The sequence below is a fragment of the Aethalodelphis obliquidens genome, unplaced genomic scaffold (genome assembly GCF_003676395.1).
Source record: "Aethalodelphis obliquidens isolate GAN/ISIS:26980383/991018 unplaced genomic scaffold, ASM367639v1 scaffold8, whole genome shotgun sequence".
Taxonomy (NCBI): Eukaryota; Metazoa; Chordata; class Mammalia; order Artiodactyla; family Delphinidae; genus Aethalodelphis; species Aethalodelphis obliquidens.
The window spans coordinates 1,775,919-1,802,664 of NW_020837952.1; the positions used below are offsets into that span (position 1 = coordinate 1,775,919).

The window sequence follows — 26,746 nt, forward strand, 5'->3', positions numbered from 1 at the left end:
CTATTCCCTGAGACACAACAGTACTGAAATTATAGGCATATTTTGTTTTATTGTGTTCTAAGTTATTACACTTCGCAGATAATTGCTTTTTTTTTTTTTTTTTACAAATTGAAGGTTTGTGGCAATCTTGCATTATCAGATGATGGTTAACATTCTTTTAGCAATAAAGTATTTTTAAATTAAGGTATGTACAGTTTTTTAGACATAATGCTATTGCACACTTAATAGACTACAGTATAGTGTAAACATAACTTTTATAGGCACTGGGAAACCAAAAAAATTTCTGTGATTTGCTTTATTGCGATGTTCACTTTACTGCGGTGGTCTGGAACTGAACCTGGAGTATCTCCAAGGTATGCCTGTACCTGTGAAATCACAATATCCCATTTCCCTCTCCCTACAGCCCCTGGCATCCGCCATTCTACTTTCTGTTTCTATGAATTTCACTACTTTAGATACCTCATATAAGTGGAATCTTACAATATTTTTCTTTTTTATGACTGAAACTTCATTTAGCATAATGTCCTCAGGGTTCATTTACATCGTGGCATGTATCAAGATTTCCTTCTTTTTAAAGGCCAAATAATATTCCTTTGTATGTATATGCCACATCTTGTTTATCCAGTCATCCATCAATGGACATTTGGGTTGTTTCCACCTCTTGTCTATTACATTGATAAATAGTGCTGCGGTGAACATGAATGTGCAAATATTTCTTCGACATCCTGCTTTCATTTCTTTTGGATATATACCCAGAGGTGGGATTGCTGCATCTCATGGTAGTTCTATTTTTAAGTTTTGAGGAAGCTTCATATTATTTTCTATAGTGGCTGCACCATTTTATATTCCCACCAATAGTGCACAAGAGTTCCAATTTCTCCACATCCTCAGCAACACTTATTTTCTGTTTTTTTTTGTGTGTGTATGTGTGGTTTTGTGTTGTTGGTTTTGGTAGCAGCCATCCTAATGGGTGTGAGATGATACCTCACTGTGGTTTTGATTTGTGTTTCTCTAATGATGAGTGATGTTAAGCATCTTTTCATGTGTTTTTTGGCCATTTGCATATCTCCTTTGGAGAATGTCTGTTCAAGTTCTTTGCCCATTTTTAAGTTGGTCATTTATTTTTCTGTTGTTAAGTTGTAGGTGTTCTTTATATCTACTGGATATTAACCTCTTATCAGTTAAATGATTTACAAATATTTTCTCCCATTCCATAGATTGCTTTTTCACTCTTGATTATTTCTGTTGATGTACAGAAGTTTTTAATTTTCACATGGTCCTGTTTGTCTATTTTTGCTTTTTTAACTGTGCTTTTGGTGTCATATTCAAGAAATCATTGCCAAATTCAATGTCATGAAGCTTTTCCTCTGTGTTTTCTTCTAGGAGTTTTAGATCTTATGTTTAGGTCTTTAATCCATTTTGAGTTGGCTTTTGTATATGGTGTAAGTGATGGGTCCAGCTTCATCCTTTTGCATGTAGATATCCAGTTTTCCAAACATCATTTGTTGGAGAGACTATTCTTTCCCCATTGAGTGGTCTTGGTGCCTTTGTTAAAAATTATTTGACCATACATGTGACAGTTTATTTCTGGGCTCTGTATTCTATTCCATTCATCTAAATTCAGTCTTTATGCCAATACCATACTGTTTTGTTTTGTTTTTTGTTTTTGGCCGCGTTGGATCTTCATTTGCTGCATGTGGGCTTTCTCTAGTTGCGGCGAGTGGGGGCTACTCTTTGTTGCGGCGCCCAGGCTTCTCATTGTGGTGGCTTCTCTTGTTGTGGAACACGGGCTCTAGGCGCGCGGGCTTCAGTAGTTGTGGCCCGCAAGCTTAGTTGCTCTGAGGCATGTGGGATCTTCCCGGACCGGGGGTCGAATCCATGTCCCCTGCATTGTCAGGCGGATTCTTAACCACTGCGCCACCAGGTTAAGTCCCCAGAGTCTACTTTAGATTAGTACTAGTTTAATTCTATAAGATAGCTTGTCTTTCTCCCTCCTTTGTGCAGTTATTGTCATATATATCGTCTATATTTGTTATAAACCCAACAGTACAGTGTTGTTATTACTGCTTTATACAATCTTGTCTTTTAAATAATTTAAGAGAATAATTTTTTTATTCTTTTTGTATTGGAGTATAGTTGCTTTACAGTATTGTGTTAGTTTATACTGTACAGCGAAGTGAATCAGCTATATGTGTGTGTATATATATATATGCCCTCTCTTTTGGATTTCCTTCTCATTTAGGTCACCGCAGAGCATTGAGTAGAGTTCCCTGTGCTATACAGTACGTTCTCGTTACTTATCTATTTCATACATACTATCAATAGTCAGCCTCAATTTCCCAATTCATCCAACCCCCCACCCCCACTTGCCCCTTGGTATCCATATGTTTGTTCTCTACGTCTGGGTCTCTATTTCTGCTTTGTAGTTAAGATCATCTATACCAGTTTTTTCAGTTTCCACATATATGTGTTAATATAAGATATTTGTTTTTCTCTTTCTGACTTCACTCTGTATGAGAGAATAAAATTTTTAAAACGCATTCTTTTATATTTACCCATATATTTACTTTTTCCAGTGCTCTTCATTTCTCTGTGTAGATTTAAGCTACCAGCTGGTGTCAGTGGATTCTCTGAGTTATTGGGGATGTCTTTATTTCACCTTCATTTCTGAAAGACAGTTTAGCTATCTGGATACAGAATTCTTGCTTGACAGTATTTCCTTTCAGCATTTTGAATATGTCATCTCGCTGCCTTCTAGCCTCCCTTGTTTCTGATGAGAAGTTAGCCACTAGTTATATCTTTGCTTCCCTGTAAATGATGGGTTGTTTTTTTCTTACTACTCCCAAGATTTTCAGTTTGGGGCTTTCATCAGTTTTACTACATGTCTAGGTACGGACTTCTGTGTTTTTGTAGTTGTGGTTCATTGAGCTTCTTAATGTGTAGATTAATTTTAAAAATCAGTTTGTATTGTTTTTGGTCACTTCCTATCCTTTCTCTCCACTTCTTCTGGAACTCCTAATTTGTGTATGTTGGTACACTTGTTCCACAGGTCTTTAAGGCTCTGTTTGTTTTTCTTTATTCTTTTCTCTCTCTTCAGATTAGATAATTTCTGTTGCTCTTTCTTCAGGTTTATTTTTTATTCTGCTGTAGTATTCAACTCTAGAGTTCCATTTGGCTCTTTTTTATGATTTCTGCCTTTTTGTTGAGATTTTCTATCTGTTTAAGGCATTGTTCATATAATTTTCTTGAGTCTTTTAAAGCACTTTGATGTCTGTGTTTGCTAAATCTGGCATTGAGCCTACACAGGGATGTTTGCAATCACATGGGGTCGTTTTCCCCTTCTCAGTTTGGGTCACACTTTCTTGCGTCTTTACATCCCATAAATTTTTGTTGAAACTGTGGACATTTTACATAATATGTTGTAGCAATTTTGGATTCTGATTTTTTTCCCTTTTGAGGGTTGTTGTTGCTTTGTTATTATTGTTGTTTTTTAAGTAACTTGCCTGGACTCAATCTGTAGAATCTTTCTCCTTGGTGTGTGACTGCTGATATCTGCTCAGTTTTGTTTCTGTTTTTTTAATTTCTGTTTTAATTTTTAAGTTTGGCTTCCTGGAGTGACACCTGTATCTGCATTGCTTAGTGGTCAGTTAATGATTGGTCAAAGATTGTGCTAAACACCTTGAGCCAGTAAGGCTTCCTCTCTCTGCTGATCATTGTGTGTGTTGGGGAAGCTCCTTCAAAGTTCAGACAGTTTAAAAGTCTGCCCTAACTTTACTTTCTACTGGGCCCTTTTGTGTCTTTTCTGCCTGTTGATGCAGGCTCCTGGTGGGCCCTTTCCAGTCTCTCCAGTGCAGATGTGTAGAGCATTTATCAAGGTCCCTTAAGTTTCGTTTCCAGATTTCCTTTTTTAATTTCTGTCTAGTCTGCTGGTCCATTGCTTGCACTGACAGCAACCTCAGGCTCGCTGAGCCCTTGGTCTTGCTTTTTCATTTGCCACCAAGAATGCAAACTCTTACTGACAATGCGGATAGGCGTGGGGTTTTTCTGTGCTTTGCTTTAAATCAAGTCAGCCCTCTGTCAGTGAAGCTACTGGTTTTCATGGCTTTCGCCACCTTGGTAGAACTACCTTTCCCACTGACCTCTGGGGATGGGAGTAGCTTTAGGCAATAATGCCACAGACTCTCTCTTTTCTTACCCCAAGTTCAGTAGTTTCTCATGAATAACCACAGAGAAGGTAACATTTGAGAAAAGACCTGAAGGAGGTGAGGAAGTATCCATGTAGATATCTAGAGGAAGAACATTCCTGGCAGAGGCAACACCTTAAGGGCCTTAAGGTGAGAACATATCTAAGTTATAAAAGGGACAGTAAGGAGGCCAGTGTGGCTGGTGTGGAGTACCGGAGAGGAAGAGTAGTAGGACGTGAGGTCAGAGAGATAAAGCGAGGATGGGGACAGGGTGTTAGAGCAGGTAAGACCTTTTAGGCCACTCTAAGGGCTCTGGCTTTTACCCTGAATGAAATGGGGAGCTGCTAGAGGGCTTTGAACAGTGGAGTTGGGACACAATGTCTTATAATTTTAAAAGCAGCTATGTGAAATAGAAGCCAGAGAGTGGCAGAATAGAAGGCTCAGGATGCCATTTAGGAGACTATTACAGTCTTGATCATAGCAATGCAGGTAAGAAATGATTGTGGCTTAGATAAGGGTGGTAACAAGTGGAGATGGTAAGAAGCGGTCCAGTTCTGGTGTATGCATAAGGTAGAACAGATAGGATTTCTTCTGATGGATTGGCAGTGGGGAGTGAATGATACTGGTCCCTTATTTTAAGGGGCTTTTCCTGTATATTATCTGTGAATGTTTTTTCTGTTCCCTTTATTGAGTCCTATGTTTTTTGAGTTTATTATATTTATTCTAATTATCCATAGATTGGATCATTTTTATGTTCTAATATTATCTTCTAATTGCTTTAATATCTGTTTATTTGTTTTTTTTCAATTCTGAAAGCCTTTCTCCACTCCGTTCATTCTGTTTTCTCTGTATCTCTTCTGTTTCTTGCTGTTTCTGACATCTTATTGAACCTTTAATTGTGGTGTTTTGTTTTTCAGGTTTTCTTCAGCTTTGCAGACATCTTTCTTTTCATTCTATTTATTCTTATTCATTCTTTAATTTATTTCTTAGCTCTTATTTTATTATATCTAAATTCTTTTTTTAAATTTGTTTTATTTATTTCTTTTGGCTGCGTTGGGTCTTCATTGCTGTGCATGGGCTTTCTCTAGTTGCGGTGAGTGGGGACTACTCTTCCTTGCGGTGTGAGGGCTTCTCATTGCGGTGGCTTCTCTTGTTGTGGAGCACGGGCTGTAGGCGTGCGGGCTTCAGCAGTTGTGGCGTGAGGGCTCAGTAGTTGTGGCTCACGGGCTCTAGAGTGCAGGCTCAGTAGTTGTGACATATGAACTTAGTTGCTCCGTGGCATGTGGGATCTTCCCGGACCAGGGCTCAAACCCATGTCCCCAGCATTGCCAGGCAGATTCTTAACCACTGCACCACCAAGGAAGCCCTGTATCTAAATTCTTTTTCTTTTTTTTTTTTTTTTTTTTGCGGTACACAGGCCTCTCACTGCTGTGGCCTCTCCCGTTGCGGAGCACAGGCTCAGTGGCCATGGCTCATGGGCCTAGCCGCTCCGCGGCATGTGGGATCTTCCCAGACTGGGGCACGAACCCGCATCCCCTGCATCGGCAGGCGGACTCTCAACCACTGCACCACCAGGGAAGCCCAAAGCCCTCTACATTCTTATTTGAAGTATTCAAATAAGTATTCAAGGGAGAATCTGCTTTTGGTTTTGCGGGATTAGATTGTTTTCCAGGTTGGGTTCTTCATCTGCTGCGTAGTAATTTCTTCTCTCTCATTGTCTTTCTCTTTTGTTATTGGATATTTGATAGTTGCTGTGTCATTTTTATTGATCTTCTTTATATTTTATGTGGAACAGTTCCGTTTATACCTTTTATTTGAGAGAGATCGTTGAAATATCCTTGATATGTTTCCCACCTAATTTGAGACCTATCCCCACCCAATCTTGCTTATCAACTATGGTTAGTGGTTGATTGTTGCTTTCATACTCTTTTCAAGCTAAGGGCATGAAGGTAGAGAAGAGCTTGCCATTAAAGAGTTTAATCATTTTTGGTGATTTGAATTCTGTTCTTTTTTCTAAAGTCTCATAAAATGTTTTCTATCAGGCCTACTTTATCCAGTGGTAAATTCCATGTATTAACATAAGCTTTGGCAGATTCTCCCAATGTGGCTTAATGCCCTGGAAGATGGCAGGCCCCAGAGGTTCAGCCTCCTTTTCCTGAGGTCCCATAGTGGTTTATAGAGTTTTGTTTTCTTTTTCCACACTTTGCGGCTTGTGGGATCTCAGTTCCCCGATCAATGATTGAACCCGGGCCCATGGCAGTGAAAGCGCGGAGTCCTAACCACTGGACCACCAGGGAATTCCCTAAGAGGCTCTTACTCTTGATGGATTTTTTTTTTTTTAAACTTACCCATGACTATCCCTTTCATTCTCCTCCTTCCACATTGGAAAGTATTTCATATAAGATCACTCTCATTTCCTTCTTGGGTTGCGTTTTTTAAAATGTTTATCCTATCAGGTGTCCAGGTATAAGAGTTCTATGATCCTCCTCATGCTTTCTTTACCCAGAAATCTTGGACATGTATTTTTATTTATTTATTTATTTATTTATTTATTTATTTATTATTTGGCTGCATTGGGTCTTCGTTGCTGCACACAGGCTTTCTCTAGTTGCAGCAAGCGGGGGCTACTCTTAGTTGTGGTGCGTGGGCTTCTCACTGTGGTGGCTTCTCTTGTTGCGGAGCACGGGTTCTAGGCACATGGGCTTCAGTAGTTGGGGCACACGGGCTCAGTAGTTGTGGTTCGTGGGCTCTAGAGCGCAGGCTCCGTAATTGTGGCACGTGGACTTAGTTCCTCTGCGGCATGTGGGATCTTCCCAGACCAGGGCTCGAACCCGTGTCCCCTTCATTGGCAGGCGGATTCTTAACCACTGCGCCACCAGGGAAGTCCCTGGACATGTATTTTTTAAATGTTCAGTAATATGGAAAAAAAAGCATTTGTATCTTTGCAACTTATAAAAGCTTTCTGTAGTATTGACTAATCCGAATTTTGATGTTTGAGTTTTCCTTATCAAATTAAATTCCCCTTATCCTCTCCCCTTCCCACTCACCGCCTCCCCACCCCAAGTGTCTTGCAACTATATGTGAATTGGGAAACTTGAGGAGCGGTTAGATAAAGGAAATTCTAGAAGAAGAGAAAAGACCCTTGATTTGGACAGGAAGAGCAGGTGGTAAGAGAGATCTTAGGGAATGATAAGAAGTAATTATTTTAGTCTGTGAGGCAGAGATGGGGATAAGATTTTTTTTATATCTTTATTGGAGTATAATTGCTTTACAATGTTGTGTTAGTTTCTGCTGTACAACGAAGTGAATCAGCTATAAGTATACATATATCCCCATGTCCCCTCCCTCTTGCGCCTCCCTCCCACCCTCCCTATCCCACCCCTCTAGGTGGTCACAGAGCATCGAGCTGATCTCCCTGTGCTATGCAGCAGCTTCCCACTAGCTGTCTATTTTACATTTGGTAGTGTATATATGTCAGTGCTACTCTCGCACTTTGTCCCAGCTTCCCCTTCCCCCCTCCACGTCCTCAAGTCCATTCTCTACATCTGTGTCTTTATTCCTGCCCTGCCACTAGGTTCATCGGTACCATTTTTTTAGACTCAATATATGTGTATTAGCATACGGTATTTGTTTTTCTCTTTCTGACTTACTTCACTCTGTATGACAGACTCTAGGTCCATCCACCTGTTACGTTTCTTTTTATGGACACTTAGGTTGGGGATAAGATTTTGAGTTAGATACAAGCTAAGAAGAATAAGAAAACATGCTTTCTGAACTAAGAAGATGGTTTGATTCTAAGATTAATGTTTCTTAAAGAGCAAAATATTGCTTGTTTTTAAGGTTTACAGTGATTTCTTATTTTTTGAGAAACTTTTTTCTAAAATTGAAGTATAGTTGATGTAACATGTTGTGTTAATTAAAATATTGCTTTTTATAAATATATTCTTTCTAGAGTACTTTCTTTTAATAACTAGTTTCATTTAGAAAAAGTATAAAATAAAGCCTGTGGATATCTCTTAGAAATTTTGTACAACTGTTACTCTAATAGTGAATATGTGTGTGTGTGTTTTCCCCCCAGAATCTCCCTGGAAAAAGAGACATGAATGTCTGCAATGATATTTCCTGACAAGAAGTTGATACGAGAGAAGAAAAGGAGATCGACAGCTAGTGAATAGAATTTTGAATAACCAGGATTTTTATATTTATCACCTCCAACTACAGCCTTCTGTTGCCTGTTTTTAAATCAGAGATCACTACAATCAGAACCAAGACAAGGCAAAAGGATACTTTTCTTCTGGATTTTTTGAGATTAAAAAAACCTGAAATGTCTAGGAAACAAAACCAGAAGGGTAAGATTCCACGTGGGCATAAATTGTTAAAAGCATAGTTGTGGAGTAATGATCACCATTTCTATCTGTACATAGTTTTGAGTGTTTTGAGTGATGTCATGCTTTTCCTCACCTAGTGCAATACTACTGATAGTTATAACTTATCTTTCTGTCATGACTGCACAATTAATTTTAGAAGAGTATGGAACATTCACAGCTTTATCTGTTGTGCCTTTAACTACCTAAGGATTTGTGGATATTAGATTATAGCTTTTTGTGTTACTAGTTTGTGAATTAATTCATATAACAATTGCTTTTCTACTCTTATAAACTTATTAATATACTTTTAGGAAAGCCAAATGCATCTTGAAAGTGCACTTTTTGGAGAGTGAACATATGTTAGAAGAGGTAGGAGATAACTTACTACAGGATATTCTGTATCCTGTGAGTTGATGTTTCTTCGGAGGCAGGAAATGAAGCAAGAGTAAATGCTTCTAGTCATCGATTCCTTCTTTAGCTTTCTTTCTGGGATTATGACTCTAGCTTTTTGTATAAAGTAAAATATAAGTTGCAAAGAGTCAAGAAATATCAAGAGTACTTATAAGGAGGAAGGGACAACAAAGACGATGAAGTCACTTTTTCAGCTTTCCAAGAATAGCTGCAAAAATGTAAAGGGACAAATAGCACTAGAACTGTCACACATAACTGGAATATGTTTGTTAAAAGAATGACCATAGCTATCCTGGATTTTTTTCCCCTCAATTTAATTTTCAATGTAAAGTTAATGTTCTTTAATTCAAAACAAAGCTGTAGACCCAGGTCTCACGTGTTAAATATGAAGGAAATGCTTAAAAAAATTTTTTTTAATGGAGTATAGTTTATTTACAATGTTGTGTTAGTGTCAAGTGTACAGCAAAGTGATTCAGGTATATACAGACACACACACACACATGCATACCTACTATTCTTTTCCATTAGGTCATTATAAGATATTGAGTATAGTTCCCTGTGCTATAATTAGGTCCTGTTGTTTACCTGTTTTATAGGTATAGTAGCGTGTATCTGTTAATCCCAAACTCCTAATTTATCTCTCCCCACCACTATCCCCTTTGGGAACCATAAGTTAGTTTTCTACGTATGTGAGTCTATTTCTGTTTTGTAAATAAGTTCACTGTATCATTTTTTTAGATTCTACATATAAGTGATATCATACGCTATTTGTCTTTCTCTGACTTACTTCACTTAGTATGATAATCTCTAGGTCCATCCATGTTGCTGCAAATGACATTATTTCATTCCTTTTTTATGGCTGAGTAGTAGTCCATTGTGTGTATATGTGTGTGTGTGTGTGTGTGTGTGTGTGTGTGTATCACATCTTTTTTATCCATTCATCTGTTGATGGACATTTAGGTTGAAGGAAATGCTTTTAAACTTAATTTTGACTGGCCAAATCAAAAATCTCATTATACGAAAACAATATACCACAGCTGCTTGTGGTTTTGAAAGCTGTAGTTTCATTGTATAGAAAACCTGTATAAAGAAAATCTGAGATCTAAGGAATGGTTAGATTACTAAAGAAGCTGAACTCTTCTGTGGAGTGAGACTTATCAACTGAAAAGTTTTTAAAATTTCATCTAAAAAGTTTAATATTTAATTTTTCCTTAAAAAGTTGACTTCAGATTGCTTTGACCTTTTAAAAACTATAGAGTCTTTGTTTATTTCATGCCTGTGTTGTTCCAGAGCTATAAAAGAGTATCATTGCTTTCTATAACTGCTATCCAGTTGCTGTAAAATGAATATAAATTTTAGATCACATCATAGGCATTAAGTGCTAACAAATTTCGATTGAACGTAGCCTAGATTTACACTTAGTTGAAACAAAAGAAAGCTTATATGTTGTTAGGACTTTCTCTGAAACAAATATATACATATATATATAACTGATATTTGAACCCCCCAAAATACAAAATACTTATAAAATTCTATCTCATTTAATTCATTTATATATTTAAAATTTCATAGTTTTGGGTTTTATTAGTCCAAATAATTATGCTCACTTTATCAGCTTAGTTAAAATGCATTAAAAAGATAGATACTATGGTAGTTTCTGTTCTCTAGTGACAACTCATTTACTAAGTGTCATTTTGTAATAAGTTATGTTTTTATTCCGCAGTAGACCATGTTTCCATATTTTCCTATATCAGTAATACTGGTAAATTTCTTATTTAATGCAATATTTAGTGGAGTTAAACTTGTATGGCTTAAATTAAGGTCACTTTCAGCTGCAGCCATTGATTGCTCCAAGCCTTTTAGCCAACACCTAGCAGAAGTCAGATCAGTGCTTCTCAAAGTCTGATCTGTGAACTAGAGAAATATTTTTAAATGGAGACTGTTTAGAAACTTTTATTTTTTTGATGTTGACCATTTTTAAAGTCTTTATTGAATTTATTACAATATTGCTTCTGTTTTATGTTTTGTTTTTTTGGCCGCGAGGCATGTGGGATCTTAGCTCCCCGACCAGGGATTGAACCAGCACCCCCTGTATTGGAAGGTGAAGTCCCAACCACTGGACCCCCAGGGAAGTCCCTAGAAACTCTTTTATAGTGATTTGACAGTGCTGTAACATCCAGACCCTTTCAAAACAGTTTTATTGAGGTATAATTTAAATACTATAAAATTCATCAATTATAAATGGACAATGTTATTATTTTTAGTAAAAAAAAAATTTTTGGCCTCGCCATGAGGCTTACAGGATCTTAGTTCCCCGACCAGGGATTGAACCCAGGCCCTCGGCAGTGAAAGCACTGAGTCCTAACCACTGGACTGCCAGGGAATATCCTGTTTTTAGTAAATATATGCAGTTGTGCAACCATCACCACAATCCTATTTTAAAACACCTTCCTCACCCCCAAAATTTACTCTTACCTGTTTACAATCAATTCCTGCTTTCAACCCCAGGCAAACACTGATCTACTTTCTGTGTCTTTAGTTTTGCCTTTTCTAGAGATTTCATATAAACAGATTAATACAATATGGTTTTGTGTCTGGTTTCTTTCACTTAGTGCAATGTTTTTGAGGTTCCTTAATGTTTTTTAATGTATCAGTAGCTTGCCCCTTTTTACTGCTGAGTAGCGTTAAGGTATAAAAAGGAAAAACCCTGTTTCTTTTTACACTCTGCTACTCATGATGTTTGTGTGACCAGAAGTGTGGATGTTCTTCCCACATTGACCAGTTCTCTGATACCAGCTGGGTGTCCCTACAATCCAATTCAATTCTGACACTGTCTACTTGGAGTTAGCGTTAGATCCCACAGGTTAAGGGCTCAGTCCCTCAAGACTGCTCCCACTTCAGACACCAATCATGAGTAGTGGACTCCCAAGTTATCTACCCCTCTGTCCAACTTGGCTACAAACGGGTGGTTTCCACGACCCCCTCCTCAAGTTCAGTAATTTGCTATAATGCTCACAGAACTCAGGGAAACACTTACTACTTTTACTGGTTTATATACATAGAAGAGAATGTGATAAAGAATACAGATGAACAGCCAGATGAAGAGGTATATAGGGTGAGGTCTGGAAGGGTGCCCAGTGCAGGAGCTTCTGTCTCCTTGAAGTTGAGGTGTACTACCCTCCTAGCACATGGATGGGTTCACTAACCTGGAAGCTCTCTGAACCCCATACTTCAGAGATTTTTTTCAAGGTTTTATCACATAAATGTGATTGAGTATTAACAACTCATCTCTAACTCCTCTCTTTTCCCTTACCCAACGGATGGGTGTGGGGCTGAAAGTTCCAAGCCTTAATTATGGCTTGATCTTTCTGGTGACCATGCCTCCATCTTGAAGCTGTCCAGGAACCCACCAAGTTGCTTCCTTAGAACTAAAGATGCTCCCATCACCCAGGAAATTTCAAGGCATTTGTGATCTCTTAGGAACTAGAGTCAAATACCAAATATTAGAACAGAAAATGCTCCTAGCACCTTTACAGCTTAGGGAGTTACAAAGGTTTTAGGAGTACTTAGCCAGGAACTGGGGATGAAGACCAAAATATTTATTTCTTATTATACTACAATATCACAGGTTGTATCACATTTTGTTTATCCATTTACCCGTTGATTATTCATTTGGATTATTTCCAGTCTTGACTATTATGAACAATTATAAATTATGAACATTTGCTTACAAGTCTTTGTGTGGACATATGTTTTTGTTTCTCTTGGAGAAATACCTAGGAGCAGAATTGGTTAATTTTCAAAGAAATTGCCGTGCCAGACTATTTTCCGAAGTGGCTGACCGTTTTATAAGGCCACCAGCAATAAATGTTGGTTTTGGATGCTTCATATCCTTGCCAACACTTGGTATGGTGTCTTTTTTATTATAGCTCTTTTACTAGGTGTGTACTGATATTTCATTGTGGTTTTGATTTGTACTTCCTTAATGACTGATAATGTTGACTATTTCTTCATGTGATTATTAGCCATTTGTATATCTTTTTGGGTGAAATGTCTATTTAAATTCTTTATTCATTTTTACAAATTGGGTTGTAGGTCTTCTTCCCCCCCACAATTTTTTTTTAATTGAGGTATAGTTGATTTATAATATTATATAAATTTCAGGTGTACAACATAGTGATTCACAATTTTTTTCTTTTTGTGATTCACAATTTTTAAAGGTTATACTCCATTTATAGTTGTAAGAATTTTTTATTCTGAATACAAGTCCATTATCAGGTGCATGATTTGCAAATATATTTATATATTTTCCCAGTCTGTGATTTGTTTTTTCATTTTCTTAATGGTGTCTTCCCACCGCTCCACCCCCCACCCCACCCCCGCACCATGTGGCTTGTGGGATCTTAGTTCGCCAACGGGAGATCGAACCTGGTCCCTTGGCAGTGAAAGCGCAGAGTTCTAACTACTGGACCGCCAGGGAATTCCCAATGGTGTCTTTTTAAAAGTGAAAGTTCTTAATTTTGATAAAACCCAGTTTATCTTTTCTTAAAGTATAGTATAATAAGTAAGGTGTAGAGTAAATCCTCCAACCTTTTTTCCCCCAAAGCTTTATTGGCTATCCTGGTTTCTTTATGTTTCCTTAGAAATTTAGAATCATCTTGTCAATTCATACAAAAATATCTGCTTGGAATCTGATAGAGGTTGCATTAATCAATAGATCAATTTGTGGAGAATTGTTATCTTAACAATAGTGAGTCTTTCAATTCATGATCATAGCATATCTCTACATTTATTTAGATCTTACTTTCTCTCCGTAATGTTTTATAGATTTAAGCGAACAGACCTTGCAGTTCCTTTGTTGAGTTTATTCCTAAGTAATTTATTCTTTTTTTAATTTTGGTTGCACCAGGTCTTAGTTGCAGCAGGTAGGCTCCTTAGTTGCAGCTTGCTGGCTCCTTAGTTGTGGCACATGAACTCTTAGTTGAGGCATGCATATGGGATCTAGTTCCCTGACCAGGGCTTGAACCCGCGTCCCCTGAATTGGAAGTCGGATTCTTAACCACTGCGCCACCAGGGAAGTCCCAGTAATTTATTCTTTTTGATGCTGTTGTGAGTGAGACATTTGATTTTTGTTGTTGTTAAACTCACTTATTAGTTCAAGTAGTTTTTAGTTGATAACTTAGATTTTCAATATATAATGCTGTGTCCTCTGTGAATAAAGTTCGTTTTCCTCCTCTCTTCCATTCTAGATGACTGTAATTTCTTTTTTCTTGCGTTTTGCATGGGCTTGGACTTCCAGTATATTGTTGCAAAGAAGTGTGAGGGCAGGCATCTTTGCCTTGTTCTCACTCTTGAGGAGAAGCATTTAGTCTTTTACCATTAAGTATGATGTTACCTGTAGGTTTTTCCTAGATGCCCTTTATCAGTTTGAAGAAGTTCCTCTCTTTTCTTATCTTGCACCTTGCTGAGTTTTTACATGAATGGGTATTGGGATTTTGTCAGATGTTTTTTATGCATCTATTTCAGTGGTTCTCAAACAGGGATGATTTTGCTGCCTAGGGGATATATGGCAATGTCTGGAGACATTTTTAGTGGTCACAGCTTGGGGCTAGGGTTCTATTGGCATCTAGTGGATTTAGGTCCAGGATGCTATAAACATTCTGCACTACACAGGACAGCTCCACACAACAAAGATGTGCATGGCTTTATTTAAAGTGTCAATACTGCTGAAGTTGAGAAACTCTGATCTATTGTTATGATCATGTGTTTTTGTCCTTTATATAAAGCATTATATTAATTAATTTTCATATGTTAAACCAATTCTGCATTCCTGTTATGAATCCCACTTGGTCATAGTATGTATCTTTTTTTATGTTACTGATTTCTGTTTGTCATAGATTTCTACACCTGTATTCATGAGAGATATTGGTCTGTAGTTTTCCATTCTTGTGATGTGTTTGTCTAGTATATGATTCGTTCTGGAGAATATGCCATGTGTGCTTTAAAAGAATGTGTATTGATTTGTTGTTGGGTGGAGTGTTCTATCTATGTCAGTTAGGTTGGGTGATCATGATGTTCAAGTCATCTATATCCTTACTAATTTTCTGTTTACTTGTTCTGTCATTTACTAAGAGAAAAGTATAGAAATCTTCAGCTGTAATTGTTGAATTGTGTATTGTTCCTTTCTACTCTGTCAGTTTTTTTGTTTGTTTGTTTTTGTTTTTGTTTTTTGCAGTACGCGGGCCTCTCACTGTTGTGGCCTCTCCCGTTGCGGAGTACAGGCTCTGGACGTGCAGGCTCAGCGGCCGTGGCTCACGGGCCTCGCCGCTCCGCGGCATGTGGGATCTTCCCATACCGGGGCACGAACCCGTATCCCCTGCATCAGCAGGCAGACTCTCAACCACTGCGCCACCAGGGAAACCCTATTCTGTCAGTTTTTAATTCACATATTTTAGGACTCTGTTATTAAGTGTATATAGATTAATAATTGTTATATTCTGCTGATGTATTGATTTTCTTATCATTACAAAATGTTCTTTTTGTCTCTAGTAATATATTTAAAGTTTTAGTTTTTCTGCTAGTAATATAGCCGTTCCAGCTCTCTTACAGTTACTGTTTTCAGGGAATATATTTTTCATCCTTTTACTTTCAATCTGTTTGTGTCTTGCAGTCTAAGGGGTGTCTCTTGTAGGCACCATGTAGTTAGATCTTGCTTTTTATCTAGTCTAACAACTCTACATTTTGATTATTTAGTTCTTCACATTGAAAGTATTTATCAGTATGATTGGGTTTATGCCTGCCATCTGTTGTTTTCTGTATGTCTCATTTTTATTCCTTTGTTACTCCTTTATTTCCTTCTTTTGTGTTAAACATATTTTTTAGTGTTTTTTTTTGTTTGTTTTTGTTTTTTTGGCTGCGTTGGGTCTTCGTTGCTGCACGCAGGCTTTCTCTAGTTGCGGCAAGAAGGGGCTACTCTTCGTTGTGGTGTGCAGGCTTCTCATTGCAGAGGCTTCTCTTGTTGCGGAGCATGGGCTGTAGCTGCGCGGGTTTCAGTAGTTGTGAACAGGCTCAGTAGTTGTGGCGCACGGGCTTAGTTGCTCTGCGGCATGTGGGTTCTTCCCGGAGCAGGGATTGAACCCGTGTCCCTTGCATTGGCAGGCAGATTCTTAACCACTGTACCACCAGGGAAGTCCCTCCTCTTATTTTTTTAAAGCTATTTTTAAAATAGTTACTTTATTAGTGATTGCTCTAGGTTGCAATATGCACCTTTAACTTACCACAAGCTACTTCAGGCTAATACTGACTTAATTCTGGTAAAATACAGTAACTTTGCTCTAGTATAGCCTCATTGCCTCTCCTGTTTTGTTTTGTTTTGTTTTGTTTTATTCTTCTTTTTACGGGGTAATTTTATTTTATTTTGTTTTAAATTTTTATTGGAGTATAGTTGATTTACAATGTTAGTTTCAGGTATACAGCAAAGTGAATCAGTTATACATATACATATACACTCTTTTTTTTTTTAAGAGATGTTACTCTTAATCTGAAAATAGTACTTCAAGACCAGTAAGAAGTACACGAATCATCTATTAAAAACATGGATAATATATTTTAAAAAGCAGTTCTCAGAAGATGAAAAGCAAATCATAAATAAACATATAACAAGCTAGTCGACCTCTTTTATACTCTCAATAAGAAACTGCTTAGCCCATGGGCTTTGCAAATGTTAAATGATATAACCCAGAATTTGAGATGATGTGAAGAAACAGACTGTCTTGTTTTTACTGGCTAGAGTGTGAATTGGTTACATCAGAAGAGTAGAAGCTTTCCATGATCCTGAAAAGAGGCTTTTTAAAAAATTAATCCTTCCCTACCAGATGAGGTAGGGAATCCTTCCCTATTCTGCTGAATAATATATAAGCCCTAGTTTGTTGTCCAAACATTTGTTATTTTTTTTTAAATGCAGTAAAATAAATATGATAAACAAGCCTGGGGAACTGGCTTCAAACCACATGGAAAGCCGTGCAAGAATCACAGCAACATTTATAATCAGTTGTTGCAGACATTGAAACAAAAGCTGAGGCAAGACTCATCCTCAGAGGGGTGGAACCCAAGCCAGGCTTGTCATTTGTGACTTCCACCTTGGCCTGAGTGAAGATGTAGACACGTTGAGAATGAACAGAGTATTTTCAGTCAGAAAGACCTGAATTGGGGACCCATTTCCCTCTCAGTGGGAAATAATAATAGTTTCCTTTTTTTAAATTAATTAATTAATTTGGTTGCACCGGGTCTTAGTTGGGGCAGGCAGGCTCCTTAGTTGTGGCAGGCATGCTCCTTAGTTGTGGTTCCAGGGCTCCTTAGTTGCAGCTCGCTGGCTCCTTTAGTTGCGGCATGTGGGCTCCTTAGTTGCGGCACGTGTAATAGTTTCTATTTCATAGCAGTGTTTGAAGTTCAAGAGATGACAGTGTACAGAAATAAGATATGCATATGTCATTTGTTTAGATATCATCTCATGAATAATACTATTTAACACAAAATATTTGGAGACACAGTTCTAAGGGTTTATGTATATTACCTTGTTTAATTCCTCACAAAAATACCCTCTAACGTAGTTACTTTTCTTATCTCTGTTCTACAAGTGAAGAAGCTGAGGCACAGGGATATTAAATTATTTCCCCAACGCCTCAGAGCTACTAAGGACCAAATCTGGAATTTGGTGCCAGACTGGGATTTGGTATCCTTAAACAGTCTGCTATATTGCTTCACTTGCCAGGCTTACAATAATAGCTTCATAACGAGCTTAGCAAACTGCAGTTTCTCCTTCTGATTTGTACTATTATTTTCACATATATCTATGTATGATATAACTATATATGATAATTATGACAATATCATGTTATTTATTGTTTTAAACAATCTTATACCTTTGGGAGAAATTTGGAGAAGAAAAGAGAAAAAAATATATACATAGTCTCTTTTTTTAAAAAAATTAATTAATTTATTTATTTTTGCCTGTATTGGGTCTTCATTGCAGCATGCGGGCTTTCTCTAGTTGTGGCGAGCGGGGGCTACTCTTCGTTGCAGTGCACAGGCTTCTCATTGTGGTGGCTTCTCTTGTTGTGGAGCACGGGCTCTAGGCGCGGGGGCTTCAGTAGTTGAGGCACACAGGCTCAGTGGTTGTGGCTTGCGGGCTCTAGAGCGCAGGCTCAGTAGTTGCAGCGCACGGGCTTAGTTTCTCCACAGCATGTGGAATCTTCCCGGACCAGGGCTCGGACCCATGTCCCCTGCATTGGCAGGTGGATTCTTGACCACTGCGCCACCAGGGAAGTCCCCATAGTCTCTTATATTTACCCAAATATTTACCATTTTGAGTACCCTTAATTCCTTCCTCTGGACTTTAGTTCCTGTCTGGTTTTATTTCCTTTCAGCCCGAAGAATTTCCTTTAGTTTTTCTTGTAGGGCAGATCTGACAGGAATGGATTCTTTTAGCCTTTTTAAAAGTCTGGAATGTTTATATTTTAACCTTCACCTTTGAAGGATAGTTTTGCTGGATATAGACTTCTTCTTTGACATTTTTTTTTCTTTTAGCACTTAGAATATGCCATTCCACCGAATATGTCATATTATTCTTTGTTTGTGATGAGTCATTTTTCTACTGTTGCCGTTAAGATTTTCTCCGTGTCTTTAACAGTTTGACTGTGATACAGCTTGGTATGGCCCTTTTGGGAATTTCATCAAATGTTGGCCATAATTTCATCAAAAAAATTTTTTTTTCTGCTTCTTTCATTCTCTCCTCTCCTGCTAGGAATCCTGTTATATGTATAGTGGTAAGCTTGGTGTTATCCCACAGGTGATTGAGGCTCTGTTCATTTCTCTTGTTTTTTTTCCTACTTATCAGATTGTTTAATTTCTGTTGATTTCTTTCTTTCTTTTTTTCTTTTTTTTTTTGGCGGTACGTGGGCCTCTCACTGTTGTGGCCTCTCCCGTTGCGGAGCACAGGCTCCGGATGCACAGGCCCAGGGGCCATGGCTCACGGGCCCAGCTGCTCCACGGCATGTGGGATCCTCCCGGACCGGGACACGAACCCGTGTCCCCTGCATCGGCAGGCGAACTCTCAACCGCTGCGCCACCAGGGAAGCCCCCCATCTGTTGATTTCTTTTAAACTTCACTGATTCTTCTGCCATCTCAGATCTGCTATTAGGTCTATGTAGTAAGCTTTTCATTTGGGTATTGTATTTTCAGTTAGACTTTCTTTTTAGCTCCTTTTCATAGTTTCTATTTCTCTATTGAGATTCTCTATTTGCTGAGTTGGTATGACCATATTTTCCTTTAATTCTTTGAATATATTTATATTAACTGTTTTGAAGTCTTTGTTAAGTGCACCAACTGAACCCTCTCAGAATAAGTTTCTATTGACAGGTGTTTGGGTTTTTTCCTGTATATGAGTGAATCTTTCTTTTCTTAAAGCTTTTTTAAAAAGTGGATAGTTTAGATAATATATTGTGTTAACTCTGGATTGGTATTAATTTTCGGAGGGTATTTAAAGAATTAGTCTGGACTTAAAACTGAAGAATCTACCTCCTCCATGTGTACAGCCACTAATATATCTGCACATTTTTAAATTCTAATTTTTATTATTTATTTATTTTATTCTATTTTTTTGCGGTACGCGGGCCTCTCACGCTGCGGCCTCTCCCGTTGCGGAGCACAGGCTCCGGACGCGCAGGCCCAGCGGCCATGGCTCACAGGCCTAGCCGCTCTGCGGCACGTGGGATCCTCCCGGACCGGGGCACGAACCTGCGTCCCCTGCATTGGCAGGCGGACCCTCAACCACTGTGCCACTAGGGAAGCCCCTGTAATTTTTATTTTTTAGCTTTGTTTTTTTATGGGTTGTCCCTGTGTCTGCAGTGTTCAGTGCTCAGCCAATGATTTGGACCAAGGTTGTGCTCAAACATCTCAAACCTATAGACTCTTATCCTCTGCTGATTGATCTATGTGGGTTGGGGAGCACATTCAAAATTCAGACAGTTCTCAATTTTGCTTTGACTTTGACTTTGCACTGGTCTCCCCTGTACCTGTACAGAGTTTCTCATTTAGTTAGGGATGTGTAGAAAGTTTAGCTTTTCATTTTTCTGTTTTTTTTTTTTTTTTTTTTTTTTTTGGCTGCACCATGTGGCTTGCAGGATATCAGGTACCCAACCGGGGATGGAACCTGGGCCCTCTGCAGTGAAAGCATGGAGTCCTAACCACTGGACCGCCAGGGAATTCCGTATCTAGCTTTTCTATGGCTCTTTCATTTCCAGGATTTCCCTGTTAAATTTCCTATTTGGGGCTTCCCTGGTGGCACAGTGGTTGAGAGTCCGCCTGCCAATGCAGGGGACACGGGTTTGTGCCCCGGTCTGGGAGGATCCCACATGCCGCGGAGTGGCTGGGCCCGTGAGCCATGGCCGCTGAGCCTGCGCGTCCAGAGCCTGTGCTCTGCAACGGGAGAGGCCACAACAGTGAGAGGCCTGCGTACCGCTAAAAAATAAATAAATAAATAAATAAATAAATCCCTATTTGTTTACCACTCAGCCAACCGAGTCCAGCTTCAGAGTAGCAAAGCAGCAAGTTTTTCTATTCATTTCCTGCTGAGTTCTGCACTTGAGCTGATGGAGCTGTGAGGTTTTGCCCTCCTCTCCAGATCAAGGTAGCTTTCTTTGGCAGTAAAGCTGCTGATTTTCATGGTTTGCCCTGCCCTGATAAAGCTGTTGTTCCCCAGGGAGCTGGAAATAGGAGAATGGGAGCAGTCCTAGGCAAGGAGGGTACAGACTCCACTGTTTTGACATAAGGCCCTGGCAGGTTCTTAGTAATTTGTGTGTGCCTTTGGTTGATTTCCATAGCCCTGAAATGGTTGTTTTTGGCAGTTTTGTTCAGTTTAATGCTTGCGTTTTAAGGAGAGGACTTGCTGAACCCCTCATGCCATCCTAGCCCTTCAGCCCGGTTTTATTGTATTTTATAAAAGCATTGGTCCTCAAAGGATTAGAAATTAAAACAACAACTAGTTCTTTATCATAGATTGTTTGGCTAGCACTGAGTTAAGTGGTGGCAACAGAGAGTGGGTCTTTAGACCTTAAATGGTCTACTGGTTCATGCGGCTTACTAGTTAACTAGGTAAGAAATGTTTCTGCCAGAAATCTCCTGTGGGCCTTACCCTTGATTTATGTATACTGTTTGTTGGACACCTAAATGCCAAAAATCACGAGATAAACAAAAGAACCTGTGAGTAGAACCTAAGGCAAATATTTGAGAACCTATCAGGTTTATAATGTGAATTTATAGTGGAATAGATATACATAACTTTTTACATTTTTCTGACTGATCTCTGAATCCAGCACTGGATTATGGAAAACCAACTCTAGGGGTAACCCAAGGTTGGGAATATAGGCTTAGTTGTGATTCCCACAGGTTACTAGTGTATCTTATATTATTCCTAATTGGCCTTTAGAGACTAGAGAAGGGTGAGACCAAACGTTGTAATTTTTTAAATATTTTAAGAATACTGATTTTGTCAGATAATTTTGTCTCTCAAGCTTAACCATGTATCAGAATCATCCTGGATATGGAAAAAAAAATTCTGAATCACTATCTCTGGGGGTGGTATATTAGACTTTTTTTAACAGTCAGGTTTGCTAATATTGTTCTAGACGTAAAAACTGTTTGCCTATCAGTGTCTAACTATATCAAGTTACAATGATAAGAGCAAATTCATAAGTAGTTTTTTTGTCGACTTCATCTTGCATTTAAATTTGGTTCTCTCTCTTCCGCTTTTCTCCTTTGTAAAACTATTCAGCTATAAAATACCTCCACATTTGATATTTAAACCTCCGAAACACTAAAACAGCTCACTCAAATTTCGTAGTTGATCATGAATGACCATTTCTTTATCCTGTGGTACCTTTCGTCTTATACGGAGGTACCTATGTGTTCCTCTCTTCCCCTCCTCTCCTCAACTTTTTTTACCTTGTAAAACTGAAATTCTGTACTCACTGAACTGTAACTCCCTATTCTCCCTTCCCCCAGCCCCTGACAGCCACCATCCTACTTTCTGTCTCTGTGAATTTGACTGCTGTTGATAACTCATATAAGTGGCAGTCCCTTGGGTGAAGCAAAGAGAATAGAGCAGCTGAGAAGCTGAATGCTGACAAATCCTGGAGCCAAGTGGACTGCAGTTGATATAGAAGGCCTTCTGGGGTGTGAGGGGGCACTTGTGATCCCCTATGCTCTGGGATAGGTTTGAGGTAATGTAGGTGCCTTGGTACAGCAAACAAATTCTCTCTGGAAGAAGGTAACCTCACAAATTACTTTTACCATAAATTTTAAAAATAGAGTGTTTAGTATACAATAAAACATAATTAGAAACATGAGGCAATGAAATAATAACAATATGGAACAAGAAACGATAGAAATAGAAATGATACACAGGAGACCCAAATATTGGAATTATCCAAAACAGACTTAAAACAGCTATTCTTAAAAGGTTCAAGGAAATAAAGACAACTTGGAGAAATTCAGCAGAGAACTGGAAATCTTGAAAATCCAACAATCTTGCAAGAATCACATGAGCTAAGTTCTCAACAGAAACGATAGAAGCCGGAAGACAGTGGAATGATATCTTTAAAGGGCTGAGTAAAAATAGCTGCCAGTCTACAGTTCTATACACATCATCTACAGTAAAAATATGCTTCTGGAATAAAGAGCAAATAAATGGTTTGAACAACAACAGAACACCAAAAATGAACCAAAATAGAAATCATCACTACCAGAACCCCATTGAAAAAAGTACTAAAGGTATTGAATACAGAAGAAAGACTACCCAGTTGGAAAGTGGAGATGCAAGAAGGCACGAACAGCAATGAAAACCACAAATTTGTGGGCAAATCTAAATGAATATTGATTGTATAAAACAATAAGAATGTTTTATTAAGATTTAAAAATATATAAAGAATAATACAAAATCGCCCATAAGTTTGGAGGGGCATAAGCTTTCTTGCTTTGTCAATGAAGATGGTAAAGCCACCAACTAATATTAGAATTTTCAAGTCAATAATAGATGTTATAATCTCCAGGGAAACTATTAAATTGAAAGCATAGTTACTACATGCTACAACACAGATATACTTTGAAGATATTATGCTAAGTGAAATAAGCCCATCACAAAAATATAGATACTGTCTGATTCCACCTGTATGAGGTATCTAGATTAGTAAAATTCAGAAGAACAGAAAGAAGAATGATGGTTGCCAGGGGCTAGGGGATATGGGGTGTTGTTGAATAGATAACAGAGTTTTAACTTTACAAGATGAAAAAATTCTGGAGATTGGTTGCACAGCAATGTGAATGCACTTAACACTACTGAACCATACATTTAGAAATGGTTAAGATGGTAAATGGCTTTTTTTTTTTTTTTTTTTTACCACAATAAGAAGAAAATAGTGACTAAGCAAAAGAAAACTGTTCTGGATATGGATGTATTAATATCAGCCAAAGTAGACTTTAAGGCAGAAAAGCATGGTTAGGGATAAAGGAGGAGCAGTTCATAATGATAAAGGATTTAATTTAACAGAAAAATTAATTCTAATAACAGCTTTAAAACAAAAATTGACAGAATTTAAAGAACTACACAAATTCACAGTCATAGTACATTCTTTTTTAAAAAATAATTTTTCCTCTGAATTTTGCAACTCTATCCTAAAATGACTGTTCCTCATATTAGACAATTATAAGGATACATAAAATATTTTTTAAAGTAAAAAAATAAAATAAAAATAAATTTTCAAAAATTTATTTATTTTTTGGCTGCATTGGCTCTTTGTTGCTGAGCATGGGCTTTTCTCTAGTTGTGGTGAGTGAGAGCTGCTCTTCGTTGTGGTGCGTGGGCTTCTCATTGTGGTGGCTTCTGTTGTTGTGGAGCACGGGCTCTAGGTGCACAGGCTTCAGTAGTTGCAGCACACGGGTTCGGTAGTTGTGGCTCGCGGGTTCTAGGGCCCGCGGGCTTCAGTAGTTGTGGTGCGTGGGCTCAGTAGTTCTGGTTCGCGGGCTCTAGAGCACAGACTCAGTAGTTGTGGTACATGGGCTTATTTGTTGCGCGGCATGTGGGATCTTCCTGGACCAGGGATCGAACCCATGTCCCCTGTATTGGCAGGCAGATTCTTGACCACTGTGCCACCAGGGGAGTTCCAGTCATAGTACATTCTTAACACAGATCCCTTAGTAACTGATAAAACAAGCAAATGAGGGATTAATAAGGATATAAAATATTTGAATCATATGATTAGCAAATGTAATTTGCTAATATTTAATCACCATATTTAGAACAGTACCTCCAACAACTGTTTGTTTATTACTTTCTTTTCCAGTGCATCTAGAACATTTTTAAAATTAACCATATACTGGGTCATAAAGCAAGCTGCCACAATTTTTAGATAGTTAAAATCATACAGGTTGTTATGCACACAGTACATTTAAGTAGTTATCCAAAAGATAATTAGAAAGTCTCCAAATGTTTGAGTATTAAGAAATATTTCTAAATAACAGTTGGATCAAAAAAAGAAATCAAAATAGAAATTAGTATTTTAAACAGAAAAATAACAGAAATTTATACATAAAAACTTGTAGGATACAACTAAAACCATGCTTAGGGAGAATTTTTTTTTTAGCTTTAAGTGTCCAGGCATGTCTCGTTTTACTGTACTTTGCTTTATTGCATTTCACAGATACTACGTTTTTTATAAATTGAAGGTTTATGTCAACCCTGTATTGTCAGATGATGGTTAATAAAGTATTTTTTAAATTAAGGTATGTACATTGATTTTTTTAGACAGAATTAGACATAAATGTGCATAGACTACTGCACACTTAACAGACTACAGCATAGTGTAAACATAACTTTTATATGCATTGAGAAACCAAACAATTTGTGTGACTCACTTTATTGCAATAATCACTTTATTGCAGTGATCTGGAACTGAGCCCGCAATATCTCTGAGGTATGCCTGAAAATAGTCTGCAAATCAGTGAGCTAAGTGTCCATCTTAGGAAGTTAGGAAAAGAAAAACAAATCATCAAAAATGTAAATGAAAGGAAATAAGATGATCCATGAATAATAGAGTTCTAATATTTATGATAGTTCTTTTTCTTGCTTTATTGTAGTTGCTAGGACCGCCAGTTGACTAGGAGTAGTGAAGCAAGAAAGTTAACTATGTGAGAGGATGCATGTGTTAATTATCTTGATCTTGGTAATCATTCCACAGTGTATAAGCATATCAGGTCATCACACTGTACACTTTAAATATATACAGTTATATTTGTCAGTTATTCCTCAATAAAGTTGGGAAGAATAAAGAAGTAATGAAGCAAGCATCTTGTCTTGTTTTCTGGTCTCAAAGGAAAAGCTCCCTCAGCATTTCACCCTGTGTTGATGTTTGCTGTGGAATGTTTTTAGATACCATACATGGAAAGTCCAAAAGAATCTAAACTACTAAAATTAGTGATTTTAACAGTGTTGCTGAATATAAGATCATTTTACAAAAAGCAGTCACACCTATTTATATCAGCAATAAGTAGTTAGAAAATGAAATATAAAAATAGATTGCCACTTACAACTGTACCAAAAGTATAAAATAGAAAGAAATTTAATTAAAAATGTGTAAGAACACTATCAGAAAATGATAAAGCATTATTGAAAGAAATGAAAGAGCATTTAGATAGAAGGATATGCCATATTCATGGATTGGAAGACTCAACATCTTGAAGAAAACAGTCCTCCAAAATGGATTTATAGATTTAATGCAATTCCCATTAAAAAAAAAAAATTATTTCTCTGTAGCTTGACAAAGTGATTCTAAATTTATATAACAATGCAGAGTGCCAAGAATAGCCAAAGAATTCTTGATGGTCAGAGAATTTGCTGTGTCAGATGTTAAGACATCATAAAGCTACAGTAATTAGGACTATATGGGATAGGGACTTACCTGGTGGTCCAATGGGTAAGACTCCGTGCTCCCAATGCAGGGGGCCCGGGTTTGATCCCTGGTCGGGGAACTAGATCCCACACGCATGCCACAACTAAGAAGTCCGCATGCTGAAACTAAAGATCCCACATGCCACAACTAAAGATCCCACATGCTGCAACGAAGACCTGGCACAGCCCAGATGGATAGATAGATAGATAGATAGATAGATAATTAAAAAAAAGACCATGTGGGATAGCCTTAAAATAGAATCATAGACAAATGAAACACAGAGCCTAGAAACAGATCTATTCATATATGGAGTTTTGTTCATTTAAAAGGTAATACTGAAGAGCATTGAGGAAAGGATGGTCTTTTTTCTGTTAGTTCTGAGACATTTAGAAATCCATGTGTAAAAAATATATAACTCTTGTTCCTTACTTTACTGCGTACCTATAAATCAATTCCAAGGTTTAGGTTATAGACCCAAATGTGAATGGCAAGATAACAAAGCTCATAAATGATAATTTAGAAGAATATCTTCGGGCTTCCCTGGTGGTGCAGTGGTTAGGAATCCGCCTGCCAGTGCAGGGGACATGGGCTCGAGCCTTGGTCTGGGTGGATCCCACATGCCGTGGAGCACCTAAGCCCGTGCACCACAACTACTGAGCCTGTGCTCTAGAGCCCGCGGGCCACAACTACTGAGCCCACCTGCGACAACTACTGAAGCCTGTGTGCTTAGAGCCCGTGCTCTGCAGCAAGAGAGGCCACTGCAATGAGAAGTCCATGCACTGC

At 38.1% G+C, this 26,746-nt stretch overlaps 1 protein-coding gene across 2 annotated transcripts in view; it reads left to right on the plus strand.

Moving 5' to 3' along the window:
* SPATS2 (spermatogenesis associated serine rich 2) overlaps nucleotides 1–26,746 on the plus strand; it is a 136,268-nt gene that overhangs the window by 52,112 nt on the left and 57,410 nt on the right. For both annotated transcript variants that reach the window (XM_027106174.1, XM_027106173.1), the window contains exon 2: nucleotides 8,263–8,533. In XM_027106174.1, the coding sequence (XP_026961975.1) occupies nucleotides 8,509–8,533 (25 nt within the window). In that variant the 5' untranslated portion in view covers nucleotides 8,263–8,508. The remainder of the gene's footprint in view (nucleotides 1–8,262; nucleotides 8,534–26,746) is intronic.